This window comes from Oryza sativa, chromosome 2, assembly GCF_034140825.1.
Source record: "Oryza sativa Japonica Group chromosome 2, ASM3414082v1".
Taxonomy (NCBI): Eukaryota; Viridiplantae; Streptophyta; class Magnoliopsida; order Poales; family Poaceae; genus Oryza; species Oryza sativa.
The window spans coordinates 26240432-26263610 of record NC_089036.1 but is presented as its reverse complement, the minus strand read 5'-3'; the positions used below and the strand labels follow the sequence as shown (position 1 = coordinate 26263610).

The window sequence follows — 23179 nt, the reverse complement described above, 5'->3', positions numbered from 1 at the left end:
GCCGCTATGACAAAGAACGACCTGAAGATGGCTAGATTCCACGACGAGATTGTTGCACGGTGGTGGCTAGATTTTGCAGCGGCTGTTTGTGGTGCGTTGGTGCAGTGCGGGTTCTTCACACACAGGGGCGGTGATGGTATGGACTGGACTGGTCGAGCTGATGGCTGTGACGAAGCCTTAACATTGATAGATAGGGGGCAATTTGGTCTCCTATAGCCACACAATGCAAAAGGACGGGATGGGTCTCGTTTAGAAGAAACAGAGGAGGAAGATGTGAAGGAAAGAGGAAGAATATAGGAAATGGAGGGGAAATGGAAAAGGAAGGTAGATTTGGCATCGCCTGCGTTTTTCGCCATCGTCTCACGGTGAGAGAATCGCAGCCGGTAACCATCTCCGCTCCTCTCCCTCCCCTCTAAGCTTCATATATGATACCCGACGGGTACCAAGTCTGGTACTAGTAGTTATCTGCCTGGTATCATTAGGTATCGGCTGGTATCCATATGTATCAATTGATGTACTATATCTGATACTGATAAGTATCAGAGTCTAATTCCTTATTGGTATCATTTGGTTTAGACATAATCTCGTGGTATAATAGCCCCCTAATAATATTACAGTGCACTGATCCTAGCATGTAACACCAAACACTATGGCTAGAACCGTAGCTGAAGGTTTTGTTTCAAAAAAAAGTTAATGTATGGTTTATTTTTAAAATTTATTGAAGAAGTTTACTATAAATTTCAAAAAAAAAATCTTCAATAAATTTTAAAAATAATGGAAATAAATCATTATTTTTAAAATTTATAAATGGCTATTTCCCATCGCAAGTTTCCCTATAAATCTCTACCAGTTTACTATAAATCTCCATTATTTCAATAAATTTATAGAAATTTATAGGGAAATGGCTATTATTTTTAAAACATCTCTACCAGTTACCATGCATTTCAAGGAACTCCATGCTCCCCTACAGCCTTTCACGGGGCAGCTTTCGTTGGTGAGCGTAGCACGGTAGCAGCGCCGCACGTTGACAGCCAGTGTGATGAGTGGGGGTAGCAGCAGCAACTGCGTGGGAGTAATAGTGCGAGCAAGGCCGGCGATGCCGAGACGAAAAGCAGGGGGAGTAATCTTAAATGAGGCTTCTGGCCAAACGAGCGTAGCTCGGATTTTGAGTCTGGGAAAGCGTATGGGTCACATAGAGAGAGGGAGAGAGGGGCGAAGTAAATGTGGAGTTCAGAGATGAGTTCCTGCCTCGCTGCGATCCACTGCTCGCTGTGGCCGCTGCACTGCAGTGGCAGTCGCAGACGCAGGCTCGCAGGGAGAGGGGAGGGCTCGTGGTTGAAGCGGGTGGGCTGGGCGCGGGGCGGGCGTCGCCATGATGATCTCAAACGGACAGGTGTTTTGGTGGGGGGGACTCGGAGTGCCACTGTTCGGTTAATCTGTTGGTACATGTACCGGTGCTGTTTCTGTCGTTGATGCTGTAGGCGAAGCACTGTAGCGGTTCCGATGCAGTGTGGCGCTCTTTTCAGCCAGACGATCCAGATGAGCCAAATGTACCACGTTTTTTGTTCTCCAAGGCGACGCAGTGTCAGTTCTCATTCATGGTGTATGATGGAGTCGAGACGGCATGGAACAGGAGAGGAGGATAGAGTCTTGCTACTTCACCCAAGGTAGAGAGATGTACAACTCCTCAGTATTCAGTTTCATAATTTTCTTAGTCCCACAATTTTCCTAGTTCCCACAATTTTCTTAGGATAAAGATCCTCCAGTATTGGTCAAGATCTGCAACACTGCCCATTTCGTATACAGGGCGTCGCTTTCCAGTGCATCAATTCTGGATATGCAATTGGTGGTCCAATTTCAAACTAGCCTAGTCGAGCTTTGAATAACCTCCAGGACGATCGCAAGACAAGAGTTACGACAAAATACTCCGTAGCAAGGTCAGGTGTTGTCGTTCTCACAGTCGCAGCATCAGAGATGAGTAGAAACTTATCTAAAAAAGAGTGGCAGGCCGGAGAAAAATATCCCCTGACCGTGATGGCACTGCAACTGCAAAAATCGACTATGAGAAAAGAACACAAAATACTGTTACTGTTTGAATGCAAGGCGCAGCACAAGCATATAATAGTCGACCGCATGGGAATCAGGGGGTGTATGTTTCAGTAGTGCCTAGTACACGTTGGAGCCATTGACGACCACCCCACCCCTGTTGCTTGAGAACACTTGCCACTCTCAGCTTACCATGCTAAACGCCCGTGAGGGCTGTGCAGAGGGGCTTGTCCAGCAATGGAAGGGAGATTGATACGCAAACCCATTCATTGCGCATGATTATATTTCCCTTTCTGTTCTTGGCTGCTACAGTATGCTATACTCCATCAATCCCATGAAAAACCAACCTTATAACAAATAAAAAATGTGACACAAACTAATACTACAAATCTGATAGAGATCCAGATTTATAATTTTAGAACGTGTCACACTCAATATTACGTTGTTTTATTATGAAACGAAAGGGATATGTGCTAGGATTTCAGAACCACCGATAGCATATGCAGGGTACAAGCATGGCAGGGTGCACAAATCCCTTCGACGAACCCGTATAACAGACTGTATCTTGGGATTTAAGACACCCAAACAAGGTATTATGAGTAGATCATTGCAAGTAGTAACAGATGATATCCTTCAAGATAGCTGTAATTAATTGGGACTATTTAACATAATCTTTTCAAGATTTCACCAACCATAGCACCGTGGATTTGGTAACCATCAGCGAAAATATTCCAGCACGGTTAAAGGCAAACATAGAATGAACCAGGAGTGAGAATTTCACTTAAGTAAAAAATTTATTTATCAAGTTGCATGTGCCTCACCACATGTTTTACCCAGTTCTCAGGACAGGTAAACTCAGTTTGTAGAACCATTAGACTCAATTATAAGAGGCAGAATCTAAACATAATGGCACAAGCCTCATGCAAGAGAAGAGCTGCATGGCACGGATGCAGAAACGCGGCTTGCGACAGATTTATTCGCTAATATCTGAAGACGCTTGTTGTGCTGCTTACTGTTCATTGACAGTTCAGAGCACAAGTTGGATGAACTTGTCCACACCCGATGGCACGTCAACTGGAATGTGTGCACTGACATGGCACAGCCCACAACCAGTTAACCACTAACAGGGTTAAAATGTCCTGTGAGAAATAGCCGATAACGAAATCTAGAGAAGGGGAGAGATTATCATAAGAGCTAAGAGGCCAGGACAGGCACATGAACAGGCACCTAGCAATATACACTACTGTGTGCCTCAGTGAGGGCGTTTGAATTTAGTTAGCCAAAATGATATAAGCACAAGGTGTCCATCGGAAGAGTAGTCTGTCTCATCTCAAATAAAACTCCAAAAATGAATGTTCCCATATGCCACAGGAGATCCATGATAAAACCTGCACATGTAACACAATGTCAACTAAAGCTCCTGAATTTTGGCAATTTATAAGCTCTTGAGCAAGCAATCTCAGCATGCAAAACACATATACAAACGGAGATCATGTCTGCTATGTTGTTAAAAAGTTAAAAGAGTGAACATGGAACTGCCACATTTAAATACTATGATGGTACTTTTAAGGCAAAATAAAGTAACAAATGCACATGCCATGACAAAATGCACAACAGCAAAAAAATTCTAGAAAAAGAAATAGTGATAACTCCTAGTTCTTTGAATAAAGTAGGCAAGACTCAGAAAAAAAGATAAAGTTGAAAACACTGTTTTATGTATGAAAAGTTACATTTCCAAGACATCTGCCATCTACCTCGCTTTTCAACCTCCAAATCAAACTCAGATGTATGTGCTGCAGCATGGATGATTTGCATGGTTATTGACAACCGAGGGATGCCAAAACACCCAGTTACATTCATTTTAGTGTCACTAATATGTTCATGCAGCAGATTTCGCTCTTACAGTCACCTTCATTTTGGACTAAATGTGACCAGTGATATGCCACATTCGCATGTGGACATACGTTAACTAAAAAAGCCTTTGATGGATATGTGCAGATTGCATTTTCTGACAGTAAAACCAGGCTAACTAAAAAAAACAGAAAACAATAGTTTCCATTGCGGTAGTTGTGAAATAACAAAATTAAAAGCTAAGCATTGCCCTTGTTCATCATAAGAATAAGTTACCTGATGAGCTGGTATTTACAAGAATTGTCTTCTTATTACCCTTAGAGAAAGTGAATACACGCTGGAACTCTGTCAAATTATTGGCAATATATAGCTTGGTCAATCTGAGGAGGAATTGGTTTTATCTCAGTCCCAAGCTCTTGCTCAATCCTATACCTGTTCCCAGAAAGAAAACTTAGTTCAATGAACCAAACGTCAGAATAAAATACATGAATAAAATTGTGGTGGGTAATTGTTCATACAAGTTAAACCGATCCTCATAGGTGATCAAATTCACAGCCAGGCCAAGATGGCCAAATCTCCCAGATCTACCAACCTAGAAAAAGGCCAACAAAATAACAGTTAAAGAACTGCACTGCCTACACAACATTGCAAAGGAGAGATACCATGACAATAACAGTTGGTATTTAGTTCCAAACTATGAACAAATTACAGGGGCAACCAATTACATGATAAAACATATGTGTGCATGTTTCCACATTTGATCTAACACTTGTGTGTGCATTTTCTTCTTAGTACAAACATCTTACTGGTTAAGATTAGTTTCTAGAATATTATTCTCATAGCAGCATATGACATCCTAATTAGATTAAAGCCTAAGATCAAAAGCTGAATTTATTCAAATGCCATACCCTGTGGAGGTATGTTTCAGCGGTTTTGGGGAAATCAAAATTGATAACAACATTAACAGCTTGAATGTCAATTCCCCTTGTGAAAAGATCTGCAAAGAAAAAAGAAATGAAAAGTTAAAATAGAAGAAAGAATATCAGAATTTCGTGTAGCCGTAAGCAATATATCCACACATTTCTATATACTTGCACAAAATCACAACATTTCAAAACTATTCCATATAAGTGAATTATGGAGGCTTGCAAGAAACAGAACTTGGTAGTGAAGTATTAAAATTAGCATATTGTTTCCTCCTTTTCATTGTACCTGTGTTGCCACACATCTCAAATATATGTATGACACATTGTGAGTTTGAAAATTAATTACACTTGGATCAAAAAGGTTGCATACATTTTAATTATACCACCAGCTAACAACAACATATGCACATGTACAAATAATGAATACATTAGTAAAATAAGATATAACACATGCGTATTCACATAAATCCATCTACGGAACATCTGGATTGCGGGTAAATAAAGCACACCAACACTGTCATCAACGCTTCTTTTTAAGAAGAAAAAGAATATACAAAAGCAGGGATGAAGTAACAAAATACATTCAGATCGGCTGAAACAATTAGTTCTAGTAGGACATTAATGAGATTTCACTAGACAGTGAACAGTAACAAATATCCATCAAGAATAGAACCAGTCAAGAGTTGATGCGGAACACGGAGAATTCCATACCTGTACAAACCAGGTTCCTGCATGCCCCATTACGGAAATCATGGAAAACTCTATTACGATGGTCTTGCAGCATCTTTGCATGGATGTAGAAGCAAGAGTAACCAAGCTCCGTGATCTTCTTTGCCAGAAGCTCAACACGATTTACAGAGTTGCAGAAGATTATTGATTGGTTGATTTGAAGCTGCATCAAAACAAATGTGCATGATTTACAGGCTATAAGGGAGGTAAAAGTGGCTAACTGAACACAAAGCAAAGGTGCTCATCGGTAAAACCTTGGAAAAGAGAGTGTTAAGGCAATGAACTTTCTGCCTTTCTTCTACAAAAGCATAAAACTGTGTAATTCCCTTCAGTGTAAGTTCATCCATAAGGTTAATAACATAAGGTTTAGGCAGGTATTTGTCCTTGAACTCCTTCACAGTCACAGGGAACGTTGCCGAGAACATCAAAATTTGCCGGCTCGCTGGAAGGTAACGAATCAGCTGTTCCACGGAAGGCTGGAACTCAGGAGAGAGAAGCTTGTCTGCCTGAACAGAAGGCAATATTTCACTCGTAAGAAGATAAAAATTCTTATCAACTAAAATGTTCAATGCTACACAACCAAAACAAATTATCGTTATCAAGCCAAATCATGCAACGTAGATTCTCAAAAAACAGAGGTTCATATAGTTCACTAGAATCTTAAATGGTGCAAAAAAGAAAAACCACGATGTTTCTCAGTTCTCACTTGAAGATACTACTTCGCCTCATGAACCATTACACTGGTTCTTTTTAGAAGGACTAATACTAAGGCCCTGCTCTAAGCTTCAACTCCAAGCAACAACTTCCTTGTTTTCCATTAGCTTTCCAAAGTGCTAAAGTGTGTTTTGTGAAAAAAAAAATATATGTAGAAGTTTCTTTTAAAAAACAAATAAATCCATTTTTCAAGTTTATAGTAGTTAATACTTAATTAATCATGTGTTAATGAGCTTTCTCGTTTCGTGAACGCACCCTAAGTCCCTACCTCCCGGTGGCCAAGTACCTATCATAGACACACCGCACACTCTGAATGGGCTACTCAAATCTTTTTTTTGTGCTTATTTTTCCCTGTATGCAGGATGTTCCAAAATATTCCTAGTTGTGTTGTCATTGCTGTTGTCTTAAGCAATAAATTTACAATCCAAGTAAAATAGTGCAATAGGTAGTCAAGTGTTTCCCAAAATCTGGGGTTCATTAAAACAAATTAAAATACAATGGGTTTTGCATTACAGATGCCTGAAAACCTGGGCTTTCGTGAAATTTACTAAAGACAAACATATCTGGAAAGAAGTACAAACAAGGGATAGTGTAATAACAAGAATTCAGCATATGGGTATTGGCAAGCAGAATAATCAGTTGTAAACACAAGAAACGGGGTTCATTGGTTCAGCACAACCCAAGAAGGATGCAAACATTAATTTGAAGGAAAAACTTAGGAAAGAGCAACTAAAAAAAATACTTGCATTAAGTATATAGAAACACTAATTTTTTTTGTCACTAATTGTTTGATTGTAAATGAGATTTTTACTATTCTTTTTAGCCCAATCCCTAATTTCTCCTTATAAAATAATCTTTTGAGCCATGAAATAACATATACAACTGGGAAGGCACTGAGTACTGAACTGCTGAACAGTTTTCATGAGAATATAATATCAATTGCAAAGAATAGATGAATTACCTCATCCATGATAAGCATAGAGCAGTCCTTCAAAATGCAGATACCTTTCTTTGTAAGGTCCAAAATACGCCCAGGCGTTCCAACAAGTAAATGGACAGGTTGATAGAGACGAATGATATCATCTTTCAGGCTGGTTCCTCCAGTGGTGACCATGACCTGGATCTTCAGATGTTTCCCAAGCTCTTTACAAACTTGTGACGTTTGCAAAGCCAGCTCCCTTGTGGGAACCAATATAACAACTACAAATAACAAGAGCAATCATTGAACCATTCTTGCACAATATAATATTATATTTACTAAAGAAGATCCCCTACAGGCCACCCCCCCCCCAACACCCCAAAAAAAGTAATAATATAAAATAAACGGTACCAAAGGAGGTCCAACAGGCATTATAAAGGCACAGGTTTATAGCATGTTTGACTGTGAGAGTTGGTACAAAATAAGTTTAATAGTTTGGATTCTGGAACAAACCTTGAATAGCGTTTTTCTCTTGATCAATCTTTTCTAGTGCAGGGATACAAAATGCAGCAGTCTTGCCAGTTCCATTTTTTGCTCTGGCTAGAATATCACTACCAGTTAATGCAATAGGAATGCTTTCTTCTTGGATCGGAGAGGGTCTTTCAAATCCTTTCTCATATATTCCCATCAGAAGTTCACGCTTGAGAAAATAGTCTTCAAACTCATTTCCTTTGGTGGCTGTAACATCCTGTGCAACAACAGCAGAATATAATAAAGTATGCAGAGAGTATGACACCAACATCATATAAACTCATAAATAATATCTCCAAATAAAATAAAAGAATAGGCAAAAAAAATAAGAGCAAGAAAATAAGAATGTCGATATCCAGAGCAAACTCAAGCCATGAGAGCACATTCTTTTGAAAATTCAATTATTCTTTCAATCAAGACAGTGGGGAAGAACTATACAAAGATAAAATTATACAAATAAGATTAAAGAGCACAAGGGAAAACATATAAGAGCACAGTAACTCAGTAAGATGAAACTTTAATTATTTAACTGAGTCATGTGGCCTCCAGGATAGTAAGGAGCTTGGGGCATTCCAGCTTAACAACACTTAATGTGCATGTTTTAAGTCATCAAGGTATTATTTTGTTTTAGACAAGAAGGTATCAACATGATATTACAATGACCACATAGGATTAAACTTTGTTTGTTTGAATTGGATAACAGAAATAAAGAGCATCGATTAGCAACATTAGGATATCTCATGGGTGTGAAAAGATGTTCAAACCCAGTTTAGCAAATTAAATTTCAATCATCGGAATTAATAATCCCTTGGGTCACAAATAATTCTTGTTTTGGACAAGCATTTAGTAAAACTTTCAAGACCATTTACAATATTTAGATTGGATACATGAACATAATATATGTAAATTTGTCTTGAAAGGTGATTTTTCATAACATTATAACTTTAGTGGGTTCTATTAATACATTAAATTAGAAATTAGTGTCAAAGCTGTATTTGGAAGGCCATGTCAATTTTCAAGACATGTATTTGTGACTGGAGATAGTAATTAGCTTACAATGTGCGACACCAAAAAATCATAAAGGTAAAGGAACTCCTGCCACACTGAATTGTTTGGCAGAATAACAATTGATAGGTAGGGCAAAGCGCAGATGACAGTCAACATGTTTTGCAATTACAATTGTCAAGTGTAATCCTTAGCATACAAAGCACCGGTTGCCTGGCTTTGAAGAAAAAATAGGGGAAAATTTTATAAATGCGATTTACCTCTGTCCTGTATCGTGTATCTTGAGGTGGAAGCTTCAATTGGGCCTTCCAGTCTTGTGAACTGCACAAAAGGTGAGCATATGATCAATGTGATAACCATATCTGCGCCAATGATCAGATATATTATTCACCAGCCTACCTACTGTTTGTAGAACTTCTAGTTTCACAAATTACAAACCTAGAATGCAGCAAACCCTAGTTCCAGTACCAGCCTAGGCAACATATGAACACATATTTGGACAAAAAACATTCAGTGATTGCCACTACGGAATACGAAATTGCAGTGCTCACTTCGCAGGATGCTGCAGGGAAAGCATATGTCTCAAACTGCATTTGGTCCAATTTCGCCACAAAAAAATTAAACAAACAAGCCACCCACAACACTGGTCCTTAATTCATCCCTTGAAGTTGAACATCACATAATCTATCGCCAAACTCTAAGGCCTACGCGTCTCACGGTCTCACCTCGAATCGATGCCGTCGACGGCTGGGGATTGCGCCACAGCCTTCGGCTCGCTATTCCTGTCGGTTCCCGCGGCCTCGCGGGCGATCTGATTCCGCCGCAGCCACTGCTGCTGCTGTTGCTGATGCTGCTGGTGGTGGTTGTGGTGGTGATGCTGCTGCGGCTGGCGCTGCACGTACTGCTGGTGGTGCGGCGCCGACGTCTGCTGCTGCTGGTGGTGGTTGTGCTGCTGCTGCAGCGGCGGGCCGCGGTTGTAGTAGTTGGGGTTCCCGCCGCGGCCGTTGCCGATGCCGGGAGGGTACCTGGCGCGCGGATCCATGGATTCGAAGGAGGAGGAGGGCCTCGGATTCGTCGGTAATCGGCGAGAAGGGGGAGCCGATTCGAAGAGGGAACGGCAGATCGGATTGGGAGAGGAGGCTTGGGTGGTGGAATCTAGGCGTTTGGCGCTCGGATCAGGAGCAAATTTGAACTTCCTTTCTGCCCTATTGGGGGGAGTTCGTGGGTCGGGGAGGAGGAGCGACGGGAGGGAGCCAGGGAGGCGCGTCGCCGCCGAGTCGTCGATAGCTAGGGCACCGGCGGTTTGGGATTTGTGAAGGAGGAAATTACGATATCGGCCCTGTCTATTTTATGCCCACGAGTAAAAGGCTGGGCCGGGACGCCGAGCGGCGAGAACCTTGCCGAGATGCTCAATTGCTGATAAATCAGGGTCTTCTTTTCAAACTTTTTTATGTGTATTTTTAAATTCAAAACAATCTTCCAGTTCCATTGTTTCGCTTACTCAAAGTACTTAGGCATCGTTCGTTTAGGGGTGATAGGGGAGATTGGCTCTCGTTTTCCGCGCGCACGCTTTTCAAACTACTAAACGGTGCGTTTTTTGCAAAAAATTTCTATAGGAAAGTTGCTTTAAAAAATCATATTAATCCATTTTTAAAATTTAAAATAGTTAATACTCAATTAATCATGAGCTAATGGCTCACCTCGTTTTGCGTATCTTCCCAATCTCCTCAATCCCCTTCTCTTCAAACACTCCCTTATTATCTAAGGCATTGAGTTTGTGCTGGCTGCCACAGTGCAGCAGCAGCCAACAAGTAGCACACACCTTGTTGATGTTGCTGCAAATCAACTGTTTTGTGTAGATTTGGGCTGGTTGGCTGCGGCTGCGCTGCTGCAGTAAGCACTACCGATTAGACTCCAAATATGTTGTTGTCGAAACATGAATTCGGCAATAATAAAAGGGGTAGCGCACGAGACCTAAAAGTGGATGGATGCGGAGACAAAGATTTAGACAAGTTCAGGCTCTCTCAATGAGAGGTAATACCCTACTCCTGTTTGAGGATTTGAATCCGCCAGATGTAGTTTAGATCTAACGATCATATGTGCTCATATGCCCCCTAGAGGGCCTCCTGCCCACTTTATATAGGACGGGGGGCAGGATTACAAGATAGAAACCTTAACCAATATGGTATCGGTTTCCTAAATCTACTTTACAATCTTATCAAACCAGGACTTTAGGCCGTTCCGTAATATACAAGGAAACGTAATACCCAAGTCATAATCTGTTACATATTCTATAGATATAAGTTATCCCCTATAACTAGTCGGATAACCATGCCGTGTGGGTATAGGGTACCCATAATCTCCACAGTTGTTAGCAAATAAAAATTATTTATGAGTAAAATTTTATATACATGTCCATAGCAACTCAAAAACAAATGATGTAAAATAAACTATGATGAAGAAAACAAAAAATCATATTCAAAATTAAACTTTGGCTTATAAACATAAGGCAAACAATGAGACCCTTTTACTTTTTTTTTAATCTACTTGTGATTGGTATTCCATCTATCAAGTTTAACCCTTAATCTATTAGCAGGAGCATAGAAATATAATGACTAAATAATTAATATAGATATATCGTAAATGGTTGTTGTAGTGTTTTAATTGTTATTATTAAGTGTAACTACGACAAATAATATGAAAATAGAATTTTAGGTGCCAAAAGATGATATTTAATTGGGGTAAAAAAGAACATGTATGTGACTACACCCTAAGCATAAAGAGTATATCAACATAGCTTACCGTAGTTCTAAAAAAATCCATAGCTTACCGTTGTTATTTGGAAGGTTTGAATGGCAACATACTAGCATGAATGTCTCGTAATCACTGTCTCTTTAAAATAGTTTTGAATTATTATTCAAATTAGTCAAATTAGAGTCTGCGTATGATCTATGGGGCATTTGTGGATTCCCTCTTAACAGAGGATGGAAGTCGGAAATAATCTGCTTTAGAGATGCTAAACTTTGGGCGAGCTATGTTTTATATATTTAGTTGAAACATAACTTCTCTCTTTTGTTATTAAGGGTGTGCTTGATCTTCACTCACTTAGACCTTGGCAAGCAAAGAGAGACGTGAGACATCACAAGATGTTGCATATGCATAGGAATTTCCTGGCTCGATAAGTCAAGTCTAATTTGTAAAACAAGTATTTTCCGTTGTTATTAAGGGAACTCGAACCTGAACTCCATCTCTAACATTGTTTGATCAACAAAGGAGATGCTTTTATAGCCATTTAGAAGAACATGAAAGAAGAAATGACTATTGATATATTTGCCATTTACTTTTCCTCTTTACGATCAATTTTCTTTTGGTTTAAATTGAAGAAAGCTTTATCCTTCTTAAATAATGCTCTATGTCTATTCCTATCTTCTACGTCACGTATACGGGATGATGCATAACCATAGTATACCATACAACCGAAGGTACAGTATAGAATAAAGCTGAAACTCCACATTGATGGGAGATCCAACCGAAAGATTAAATTTTTTAAGTTGAAATATGGTAATATTGTTTTTTGTTACACTGTTGGAAAATTAGAAATAAAAAGTATTACCTCCGTGCTAGAATATAAGCATTTTTAGAGTTGAACACGGTTATTAAGAAAATAGATAGAAGTGAATAATGGAGGGTTATTGTAACATCCCGACCTAAGGCTTAATAGGATTAATAGAATACTCATATCAACAAGTTGCAACTTCTTTTCCGGAAGCCAATCTCCAAACAACTCCAGGGTTAAGCGTGCTTGGCCTGGAGCAATTTGGGATAGGTGACCGACCGGGAAATTCTTCCCGGGTGCACACGAGTGAGGACAAAGTGTGCAGAAAAGACATGGCATGGTGCGCATGGCTGGTGTAGACCGGGAGTGGTTACACAGCATGGCGCATGCGCTGGCACTGGACACATGGACGTGGCCAAGAGAGGACGTTCCTGGCCTAGGGTTGATCGACGGGGGCGTCGATCTCTCTTAAGGGGGTGAAGGTGTAACATCCCGACCTAGGGCAAGTTGCAACTTCTTTTCTCCAGGGTTAAGCGTGCTTGGCCTGGAGCAATTTGGGATGGGTGACCGACCGGGAAATTCTTCTCGGGTGCACACGAGTGTATGACCTATGAAAGCTATCAGATGTAAGCGGGCCCGGCCTGGGGGAAGGCGGGACGTTACAGTTATGATTGGTTAAGTAGTGAAGGTAGGTGGGACCTGGCCTAGGGTTGATCGACGGGGGCGTCGATCTCTCTTAAGGGGGTGAAGGTGTAACATCCCGACCTAGGGCAAGTTGCAACTTCTTTTCTCCAGGGTTAAGCGTGCTTGGCCTGGAGCAATTTGGGATGGGTGACCGACCGGGAAATTCTTCTCGGGTGCACACGAGTGTATGACCTATGAAAGCTATCAGATGTAAGCGGGCCCGGCCTGGGGGAAGGCGGGACGTTACACTTCTCGGGTGCACACGAGTGTATGACCTATGAAAGCTATCAGATGTAAGCGGGCCCGGCCTGGGGGAAGGCGGGACGTTACAGTTATGATTGGTTAAGTAGTGAAGGTAGGTGGGACCTGGCCTAGGGTTGATCGACGGGGGCGTCGATCTCTCTTAAGGGGGTGAAGGTGTAACATCCCGACCTAGGGCAAGTTGCAACTTCTTTTCTCCAGGGTTAAGCGTGCTTGGCCTGGAGCAATTTGGGATGGGTGACCGACCGGGAAATTCTTCTCGGGTGCACACGAGTGTATGACCTATGAAAGCTATCAGATGTAAGCGGGCCCGGCCTGGGGGAAGGCGGGACGTTACAGTTATGATTGGTTAAGTAGTGAAGGTAGGTGGGAAAAGTGAATGGTAGAGGGTTATGATTGGTTGGAACGAGATTGCTGGGGAGAAGTTGTTATATTTTGGGACAAATGTTGAGTGCTCAAAGTTGTTATATTCTGGAACGAGGGAGTATGTAATAAAAAAAATGTAACGATGATATTCTAGTCAAACATAAAAATATACTCCCTCCGTCCAAAAAAAAGACAACTTAGGAGTGAGTAATGCAAAATATAACATAGAGTAGTAGGGACGTGGTAGCTGATAAGTGGGCCCATGGGGAATGGGTCTCACATGCCATTAACCACGTCATGGGGACAATAATATTATAGGATTTGTTTCCTTAAAACAAATGAACCCTATGACGTTTATTAAGTGGGAGCTTCTACTAATATATGTACATTTAAAGAGATGAATGGAAGAAAAAGAAATAAAATTAAAGTTCTGCAGGAAGAAAAGGGAAGAAAGTGGAGGCACTAACAGATTGGTCTTTATAAAAGAGGGTGCAATTTCTTAACACTAGTTGAAATTGATCCAATATTTACAAGAACACTTTTAATCATTACGAGTTATGTGGAAATGAAAGCCTACGTGTAAAGGAAGGGACCTCTGATACACTGACAGTTCATGGAGTGGAACAAAACTTGGAACTTCACAGCGGGTCTTTGAAAGTGAGATATGAATAGATTGTTCCATAATGCTATCACTATAAGCACAAAGATAATGTCAACAATAAACAAACCAAAATAATTGCATCCATAGGCGCAATTCTCTACAGCTTTCCTTCTTCCTTTCCATCTTTCTGTCGGTGCCCATGCTCTCCAAAGCAAAGTGGCAAACATAAATTCGTACAGAAGTGACTTATCATGCCTCTGATCTTCCTTATATATGTTGCTAATTTAAACAGCTCTATAAATACACCGCGATAATTTACAATGCAGTAGTATTACAAACACCCCTTAATTTGATTTCCACGGGACATCTATGAATTAACAAGCTCTAATTAAAAATCGATCCTTGAGCACGTCGTTCCCCCATCACGCGGTACGTTCCAGCTCGGCCCAGAGGTCGAAGTCGCTCATGGAGAGCAGGTCGCAGAAGCCGCCGCCGCCGCCGCTCGCCTGCATCTGGTCGATGCTGTCGAACTGCTCCTGAAAATCCCAGCAGCCGCCGTTGCCACCGAACCCCTCCTGCTGCTGCTGCTGCAGGGAAGAATCGTCCACGCCGCACGATGGCCCATCGGCCTGATGAACCGATCCGTCCTGGCTCATCACCTGCTGCTGCTGCTGCTGCTGATCGCCTGCAGCACCACCAACCACCGCGAATCCGGCAGCGTCCAGACCAGGTGCTGCCGCGACCTGCCCACAGATGTACTCCATGTCGAGCCAGTCCGCGAACATGACCTTGGGTGTCACTGCCGCGTGGGGCCTCGAGACGGGCGGGTGGTCCGTGGTCACCGTCAGGCAGCTCGAGTCGGCCGACGCCGACGACGACTCGTGCGCCGGCTCCGACGAGTCGGAGTTGGCCGGCTCGTGCGGCTTCTGCTGCAGGCTGTGCGAGTCGTCTGAATCGGCGGGAGAGCTCGCGGCTGACGCAGGCGTGGTTGGTGGCCCTTGGCTCGTCTTGCCGCCGCCGCTCTCCACTCGCTTCTTCAGGTAAGAATTCCAGTAGTTCTTCACCTCGTTGTCTGTTCTCCCAGGTAGATGCCGTGCTATCCTAGACCACCTGCAGTAGAAAAATTGCTGTCAGTGATTAAGTCAGGTTATTTTTATCCTTTTGGAATGATCTATCGATCAGTCTCTCTCTGCCTTACGGTTAGTAGTATGCCACAGCTTAAAATTCACTAATCTTGGTTTCTGTCGGTGGGGGTTAGTGGAAAACCCAAAGCTTTTGCATTGACAAGTTGAGGTTTCTTTCCAATTTCTCGTTTCCTTTTCCTCTGTCACCAGCTTAAAGAAATGTAATGTGTCACTTGTGGGGTGAAAGGGACAAGCGTGTACGTAGTCTATTCATGTGGACCACTAATCCTTTGATATTTTATTTTTGTAAGGAAGCACATAATTGCGACGCCCAATAAAGAATCTAATCTTCTCGCGAGACTAGTACTCCTACGTGACAGTTTCGCATTGTGAAGGCAGCTGTTTTCATTAACTCGCAACTGAGAACGGATTGGTCCAACCAGTCGACGACATGTTATCGTCGTCGCTGTACAACTAAAATGAATAGTGTCCGTTTTTCCTGTACAAAAAAGATAGAAAAATCGAAGAAATAGACCCCCCCCAAAAAAAAAATTAATTCGAGCTAACTTGTTCTGGGACGCACGCAACTGTACTGTGTGGCATTTAGCGTTGCAAGTCCACATTATCCTAGCCGTCCCCCCTCAACTTGTCCTTGTTGCTCATGCTCAGCCAGAGTGGCCCGCACTTTACAATAAACAAATGTACTAGCGCGAAAGGAAGAAAGGGGAAAAAAAAAACACACAACGGTTTCTCTAGCCATCATCGCAACGTGCACCGAAAAATCTCGCGGTTTTCGAATGCGCAGGAGCGTTCTTGGAGCGTGTGCGCGTCAGCATCAGCTCCACTACGGAAAAGGTCGCGGTGGCGGCCAGCCAGCATCACCCCGGTTAATTCTCCCTTTCCACCATTTCATATTTTGATTTCTCCGCTCCTCCGCTCCGCTCCTCCTCTCCTTTCACTCACTCTGTCACTCACAATCTGTCAATCAGCGCGTTCTAGAACCCGAATTGCCAGCTCGGCACTAGCGCGCCCGGACTGGGACAAATCAGCTAGAGTAACTAGCTTTCTCACGAAAAAGATTAGTGCCGCTGTTGCGTTGGTACTAATAGTCTAGTCTAGTAGTAGTAGTACTAGTACTACACTAGGTAGCTTAATTAAGTGTGGAGAGAGAGATTAGTACTAAACTGAAAAAGGAAAAGGCAGCATCAGCAGCAGCAGCTAGCAAGCACAACGTGGAGAATTGTCTCCGGGCTCAATCATTTTGCGTGTAAAGGCGAACGATCGAGTGCGCGCTGCCGGTGAGGTGTGTGGGGACTGGGCACGGACCCGACTGGGACGAGACTCGTCGGGGGAGTTGCTAGTTAGAAAAGCTTACTTGTTGCCGAGCGCGGCGTGGAGGCTCATCACCGTCTCCTCCTCCTCCGGCGAGAACACGCCGTGCTTCAGCCCCGGCCGCAGGTAGTTGATCCACCGCAGCCGGCAGCTCTTCCCGTTCCTCTGGAGCCCTGCACCGATCGCCGGACAAATTCTTGTGAGACCAGCTCTCAAGCAGCAACACACAATGCACATTTAATCACGAATTGGCTAAGAAACAGAGTCTTGTTTGTTCAGAGAACGGTTTGGTTCATAATTCAGACGGGTCGGCAAGAGAAATTCAGCAAAGAGAACCGCATGCAACCAGGCTACGCGAATTCACCGATTTTGTGTGTGTGCCTCGGTGCATAATTGTCGGTGCAATGCGCCTAGAGCTCGCGAATTATGCTTGGGGAGCGCAAATGCTGCATGCGGCGGCCGGCAGGGGTAGTGAATTACGCGTCGGCGGCATCGGCGGGCGGCGATTGGTCTTACCGGCATTCGCAGGGAGCGCGCTCCAGCAGCCGTGGCCATGGCGGAGAATGTAGTCGCGGAGCTTCTGGTCCTCCTCCGGTGACCACAGGCCCTTCCGGTAGTTCGGCCTGGGCTTCTCGCACGACTTGCACCCCATTGCAGGAGAATGTCACTACTCGCGTTGGCCTCAGCTCGGCTACAGAGGAGGAGGAGGAGGAGGAGGTGGGGGAGGAGAACTCGGCCACAAAGCCTTCAGAACGGATGGAGCTTTGTGCCGTTTCAACAGGGAGGAGACAGGTAGGTACGAGTTTTATAGGCGACGTGAACGGTGGTGATTAATAAAAGAAGTGTTTGGTTTTCCTCTCACTCTCTTCTTCTCTTTTTTCGCAAATAAATACGCAAAGGCGTATCCAGTCGAATCCTGGTTAAACTTTTTTTTTTCTCACCTTACTTAACTTCTCCCCTTTTTTTTCTCACGGGCAAGCATGGGCGCATGGCACTGTTCCTGCTATATCCAGCTTGGTCACGAGGTGAGATGTGAGAGAGAGGTCGTAAAGAAAGTCAAGCCGTGCATGTAAACTTCGTACTACGCACTTCATAAAATCATCGAAGCCAGCTGCAGAGATGGCTTGGCTCTTCTCCCCGAGTCCCCGTGGTGGGGGCAAAACGATCAAATTGTGCGATGACGTAGCCAGCTTAAAGACTACCAAACGGCACCGTTTTTCTCTTCGCCTTGCTGGCCTCTCGCGGCCCGTCTAAAAACGCATTATTAGTTTCTTTACTTATTTTTCAAACTATTGTGAGCAACACGTCCACGTCTTGTCACTTGGTAAGTAACATCGTTTGTATATACTATCATCAGCGGTAAAAAGGAAAAATCAGTACTCCTACCTATAAAGTCAGCAAGAGATACGTAACACGGCGCGCATATACGTAGCGTTGATTAATTAATTAACTCTTCCTTCTTTTGCATATTTTCCTCACTTGTTTTTATCCCAAAGCGCAGCAGAGTCTAAAAAGCGGAAAATATTTATTTGCGCTTTTTTCTCCATATATAGGAGAAAAAGGAGGCCTTGTGACTTGTGGCAGAAGCGAAGAATGATGTAGCAGAGCACAGGCACAGCAGGAACCAACACAGGGGCTCACACCCTGTCCCGTCCCCTCTATCCATTCAACGCCGCGCGAGTACAGAAAGTCCAAAAGATGGAAACGAAATCGAATTGCAGCCACGCAGACCCTGTAATCAATCAGCCATACTGGCCGATGATACTCATCATCGATCGCCGTTGTTGAAAGTTTCAGAGTTTCAGATTCGGGGCCGTTGGACCCGGAACCAACGCCACGCTTTTGTGCTGCCCCCTCCCCCCTGCTAATCAATCCGCCAAGATTGCCATATGATGATGAGCAGGAGGAGCACCACATCTCCCCCGGCTACGGATCGAGCCCGCGTTTGATTAGGTGTGGGGATTTTAACCGCTTACCCGACGGCGCAAAACCGCACGAGAACGGGGCCAAAAAAGAAAAAAAAAACGTGGCCTCCCCAGCGTTTCACCCCGTGCCGCGTGCGGGCGCTAGCGATCGACCTCTCGTCTCGTTTCCTCCCGCGCGACGCGCGCGCGCGCGCTGGTACGTTCTCGTCGTCGCCCCACCGACGCCGCCGCGGTCAATTGGAAACGCTACGTCGCGTCGACGTGAGCAGTGGATCCGGTCCATCCCCAGGATGGTTGGCATGGCATGCACAGGTTACGACCCGACGTCCGGACGTTGCCATCACTCGCCCGGTGTCGCCTGCAGCGACGACGCACGCGCGTGTACGTGTACGTGTTGGATGGTTCGGTTTGTCAGGAGCCGGGAGCTGGTGGTGGTGCCAGCCTGCCAGGAGATAGCTAAGCTAGCTAGGAGTAGGAAATAAGCTTATCTGTTTCGGTGGCCAGCGGACACGCATAGGAAATCAGGGATACGGTGTACGTGGCCACCTGCAGGGATGGGAGCTGCCCAGTTGGCCGAATCGGGAAGAGGAGCACTAGGCCCCGGTGAAATCGTGGGGGATCCTCCCCTTCATGCTCTCCCCCACACAAAGAAAACTGTATGGACTGTTCGATGTGAGTGGGACTTGTGCGTTTGCAACAGGAGCCTGAACAAGTACAGATGTGCACGTCGTGCAGTAACATACTAACAGCTGAATAAACTACTAGTAGTGTGATAGTGCCCAGATGATTCAGGTTAAAATCGACACACCGACAGAAGGTGTGAATGTACAGAGAGGGGTGAAGCATATGCATCCGTGTGGAGAGCTGCGAGAAGGTCACGAGTACTAGAAGAGAAGGAACCATAAAGAAATTTAAAAGAGCTAGGGACAGTGAGGACGAGAGGGGTGCGTCGTTCGTGTGCACCGTGATGTAACCGTGCATATGCATGGGCCTCTCATCAAAGGGGTGGGATCGTGACAGCCATATAATAATATTGCGGGGGCGTAGGTGCTGATCGTGCATGCATGGCGCTACGAGAGAAAAAAGGGGATGCCATGCTGCTGCTGTTGTAGGCTGCCGAGTGCACTGTCAGCAGGGGAGCGCGGTCCCGCCACTTCATTTGTTCTTTGCATTTGATGGGAGGAATGGAGGATTTCCCTGCATCTTGATAACGCCCTTCTCTAGTTCTCTCGCACCTCTTTCCAAGGAAGATTCCCCGCATCGTCCCAAGTCTCTAGCAACGGTGAGGAGATTTTCCTCCTCGGATGCTAGTGACAAATTGTCATGGTCAGGAGGACTCGTAGGACAGCTTATGTTTTTTTTTTCTCCTTTTAAAGCACGGTACAGATTAACACACGCTCGTACATACGCACATACCATTATAAACATGTACAGGCATATCCTACTCGTATGAACAATACAACTATAATATTCATTCATATTTCTAAGTAGTCCAAGGCATAAAGACTGTAAACTTATTTTTTTAAAAAAAAACACAGTAGAAGTGTAGACAGGTATCTACGTATCCTACTCGTATGAACATTAATACAACTATAATGTTTATCCACATTTTCAAGTAGTCGGAGACATAAAGGATTAAGAAAAAGTCGGTTTTCATCGAAAATTTCTTCAGTGGACTTTACACGGTAAAGTATTTCTTTTTTCTCATGTACCAATGAAGGACTACAGTTGACCATTCTTCAAACATTAACTGCTACAAAAGAGAAATTTGTAACAAAAGGTACATACAGGATTGAGCAAATAGTTCAAGTGCACTTCTTTTCCCATTATACACACACACGCACACTAAATTGATACTTGGAGAAAAATCTCATGCTAATAGGAGTAGCAAATAAATCTGGCAATAGTCAAATACTATAAACTGATATAGTCCGTACCGAGGACAACTTTGTAATGATTAATTCCAAGTTCAGAATTATATTATTTAATTAAGAAAAACTAAAATGAAGGCCATATGACAAGTAGGAGTATAATAACTTTGTATCTATTATTTTATAAATTTTTCGAATATTAAATTTAAGAAAACAGAAATCAAAAGTAGTATGTTGGAATGGTTGATTATATATATTGAATTTTGTAATCACTAACTTTGAATTTTAGAGCTATTGATACAGTAAAGTAGACCGACTAGTGCCCTCAAATCTATCTGAACTAGCGACCTGCATATCTTTTTTCGCCGGGCCAGCGAACTGCATATCTGCATGACACACACCAATCTTTTCTCTGAAAAAATGCTTAGAATTATTTCTTGCTTTTGTCGATTTCAAGAATGGGTCCTAATTAGGTTATACGTAACTTTATGGCACCACTTCCATCCCATCCTGTTAACCTGTGGGGGACATATATACAGTGGCCGCCACAAAATGCATGATTGCTCATGGGAACAAATCTTATCGCATTGTACAGAGCTCATGATTAGTACTAGTTTATAATGGCAAAGTGGCTTTTAAGGACGTACTGTGGCTAATCTTTTCTGACGAGGCGAAGTACAACTGTGCAGTAGAGAATTCGTTTGCTCGGTTCAGCAACACCTGCAATCAGGAGATGATGGAACCCCTTTTGTTAATTTTGTGGTTGGTACAAACGACTTCAGAAGAATGATACCTGCAGCCAATTAAGCAAGAATCCTCCCTTATCATCTGATTTTGAAATTGCCAGTTCACATACATAAATGTGGGTTGGTTGTGGACTTCTGCGATCCACCAATAGCGAGAGTACACAAAACTAGCTTTTTTTTTCGTTAAAAAAACTAGCTTTTGGAGACTGCTGTGTTTTACGATATCATTTCTAGTTAACCAAGCTCATTATTTTTATATGATTTGTCTCTCAACAAAAGAACCACTACTCAAGTATACCTCTCGTCTGTCTCCAGTGAAAAATGCAATCTTCATTAATCAGAGCGTATCTTATCTCAAGAAATAAACAAATTTGCGACCAGTATGCCTGAAGATTGGACCTAGCGTATAATAATATTGTCAAAGCGTTAATGTTGTGCATTTCAGTTAGTCTTTATGTGGACATATGTCTTCTAGTGAAGCGAGGTCTTTCTCTTTCCCGAACTCGGTCCTTTTCTTTAAAGTAAAGCAGAGAGCTCAACTATTCATTAAAACTTGAAAAAATATTTACAAGAACTCAATCAAATCTTACATAAGGTTGATAGTTCAATAAAATTTGACCGCAACAGCATTTGAAGCGGACACATGAACTCCAGATGTTTGTTTTGCATGTATCCCCTGCTTGGCGTTGACAGAGAACTACTGGCGCACGGTAGAGTGTCTGTATCAAAGTGGTATAATAACACTTCGTATACACAGATATACTTCATGACGACCACATATATGTTGGTCTCATAATTAAAAGCTCACGGACAGCTACGAAACGTACAAATATTTAGCCTATGAACTGGGATGAACTAAAATAAACCTATTTAGTGACGTTCAGAGAATTTTGTTGTACTGAACACATACTCCATCCGTCAAAAAAAAAAAAGATAAACCCTGGTTTCGTGCCAAACGTTTAACCGTCCATCTTATTTGAAAAAATTATGAAAAAAATTAAAAAGACAAGTCACACACAAAGTATTAATCATGTTTTATCATCTAATAACAATAAAAATACGAATTATAAAAAAATTTCATATAAGACGGACAGTCAAAGTTGGACACAGAAATCCAGGGTTTGCTTTTTTTTTTTGAACGGATGGAGTATTTTATTGGGAATACATGAAGTAATGTTTTGTCCTTTCACGGGCTAGTTTCTTGAATTAGCCTCTCCATTTATATAATTATAAATCCCTTATACGATCAAGCACGCAAGCCACTTGTACAGACATGTGCAGTATTTGGTATTCACTGTCACAATCTGAACATCACTCTACTGACTACAAGTGGTATAGCCTGACGGAACAAAATGTCGGCTGGCTTCTGTCGGCTACAAAGAGAGGAGGGGACTTTCGCTGTGTACGCATGCAAACAACGAGCAAGTATTTTTGTACTCCTTCTAGAGTCGTAGTGAGATCACGACCACGTCAAGATAAAATGGACGCAAAATGCACCATGCAAAAATGTGCGTAGTTGTTGATTGATTGATATTGTCTCAACTCTCAAGTTTGAGAGCCGGGAGCATTTTCTTTTGCATTTTGGCTGAATAGGGCAGGGGAAACGACGAAAGGCTAAGCTGCTGGCTTTGCTGACTGTTTCTTAAACTTAATCACCTCGTGGAGTAGGTGAATGCATATTGCTTGACAATCATTTCCTTTTTTTTTTCTTTCTGTTGCATTTCTCTATGGAGTTTAGTATTGCACAATACTTTTTTTTCTTTGACATTTCTCTACGGAGTTTATTTAGTACTAGTACCCCAATTAATATTGCACAAGACAGATCCATGCTTCTTAAAAATACAATCCTTCCCCCAAGAGGGGATTTTGTTAGGGTAGCAAACTGGGTTTTGGACTCTGCAGAAAGATATGCTTATGCTAGCTAGTGCTAAGAAAATATACGTATGTGGTCTCCCTAAAGTCGTTTCCTGACTGTGATCATTAACTTATGGT

At 42.8% G+C, this 23179-nt stretch overlaps 2 protein-coding genes across 2 annotated transcripts; both read right to left on the bottom strand.

Annotated features, from left to right (window-relative positions):
• Nucleotides 1-2801: 2801 nt before the first annotated feature.
• Nucleotides 2802-10056, bottom strand: LOC4330120 (DEAD-box ATP-dependent RNA helicase 8-like). The gene is made up of 10 exons (NM_001416779.1): nt 9447-10056; nt 8982-9042; nt 7699-7933; nt 7228-7466; nt 5807-6058; nt 5535-5715; nt 4806-4894; nt 4416-4489; nt 4174-4329; nt 2802-3434 (listed from the first exon to the last, which is right to left on the bottom strand). The coding sequence occupies exons 1-9, from the start codon at nt 9761-9763 to the stop codon at nt 4251-4253; spliced, it is 1527 nt and encodes a 508-aa protein (NP_001403708.1). The 5' UTR covers nt 9764-10056; the 3' UTR covers nt 2802-3434; nt 4174-4250.
• A 4244-nt stretch (nt 10057-14300) lies between these two features.
• Nucleotides 14301-17424, bottom strand: LOC4330115 (transcription repressor MYB6). Its single transcript, XM_015767513.3, has 3 exons — nt 17162-17424; nt 16689-16818; nt 14301-15299 (listed from the first exon to the last, which is right to left on the bottom strand). Exons 1-3 carry the CDS (start codon nt 17295-17297, stop codon nt 14612-14614), a joined length of 954 nt encoding a protein of 317 aa, XP_015622999.1. The 5' UTR covers nt 17298-17424; the 3' UTR covers nt 14301-14611.
• Between the last annotated feature and the right edge of the window lie 5755 nt (nt 17425-23179).

Excerpts from the sequence above, each read along its gene's own strand:
- LOC4330120 (NM_001416779.1), bottom strand. The coding sequence starts at position 9,763 with ATGGATCCGCGCGCCAGGTACCCTCCCGGCATCGGCAACGGCCGCGGC. Across the intron at positions 7,934-8,981 it reads ATACACGATACAGGACAGAG|GATGTTACAGCCACCAAAGG; the intron begins GTAAATCGCATT and ends GTTGTTGCACAG. Across the intron at positions 5,716-5,806 it reads TTAACACTCTCTTTTCCAAG|CTTCAAATCAACCAATCAAT; the intron begins GTTTTACCGATG and ends GTTTTGATGCAG.
- LOC4330115 (XM_015767513.3), bottom strand. The coding sequence starts at position 17,297 with ATGGGGTGCAAGTCGTGCGAGAAGCCCAGGCCGAACTACCGGAAGGGC. Across the intron at positions 16,819-17,161 it reads CGCGCTCCCTGCGAATGCCG|GGCTCCAGAGGAACGGGAAG; the intron begins GTAAGACCAATC and ends CGATCGGTGCAG. Across the intron at positions 15,300-16,688 it reads CACGCCGCGCTCGGCAACAA|GTGGTCTAGGATAGCACGGC; the intron begins GTAAGCTTTTCT and ends TTTCTACTGCAG.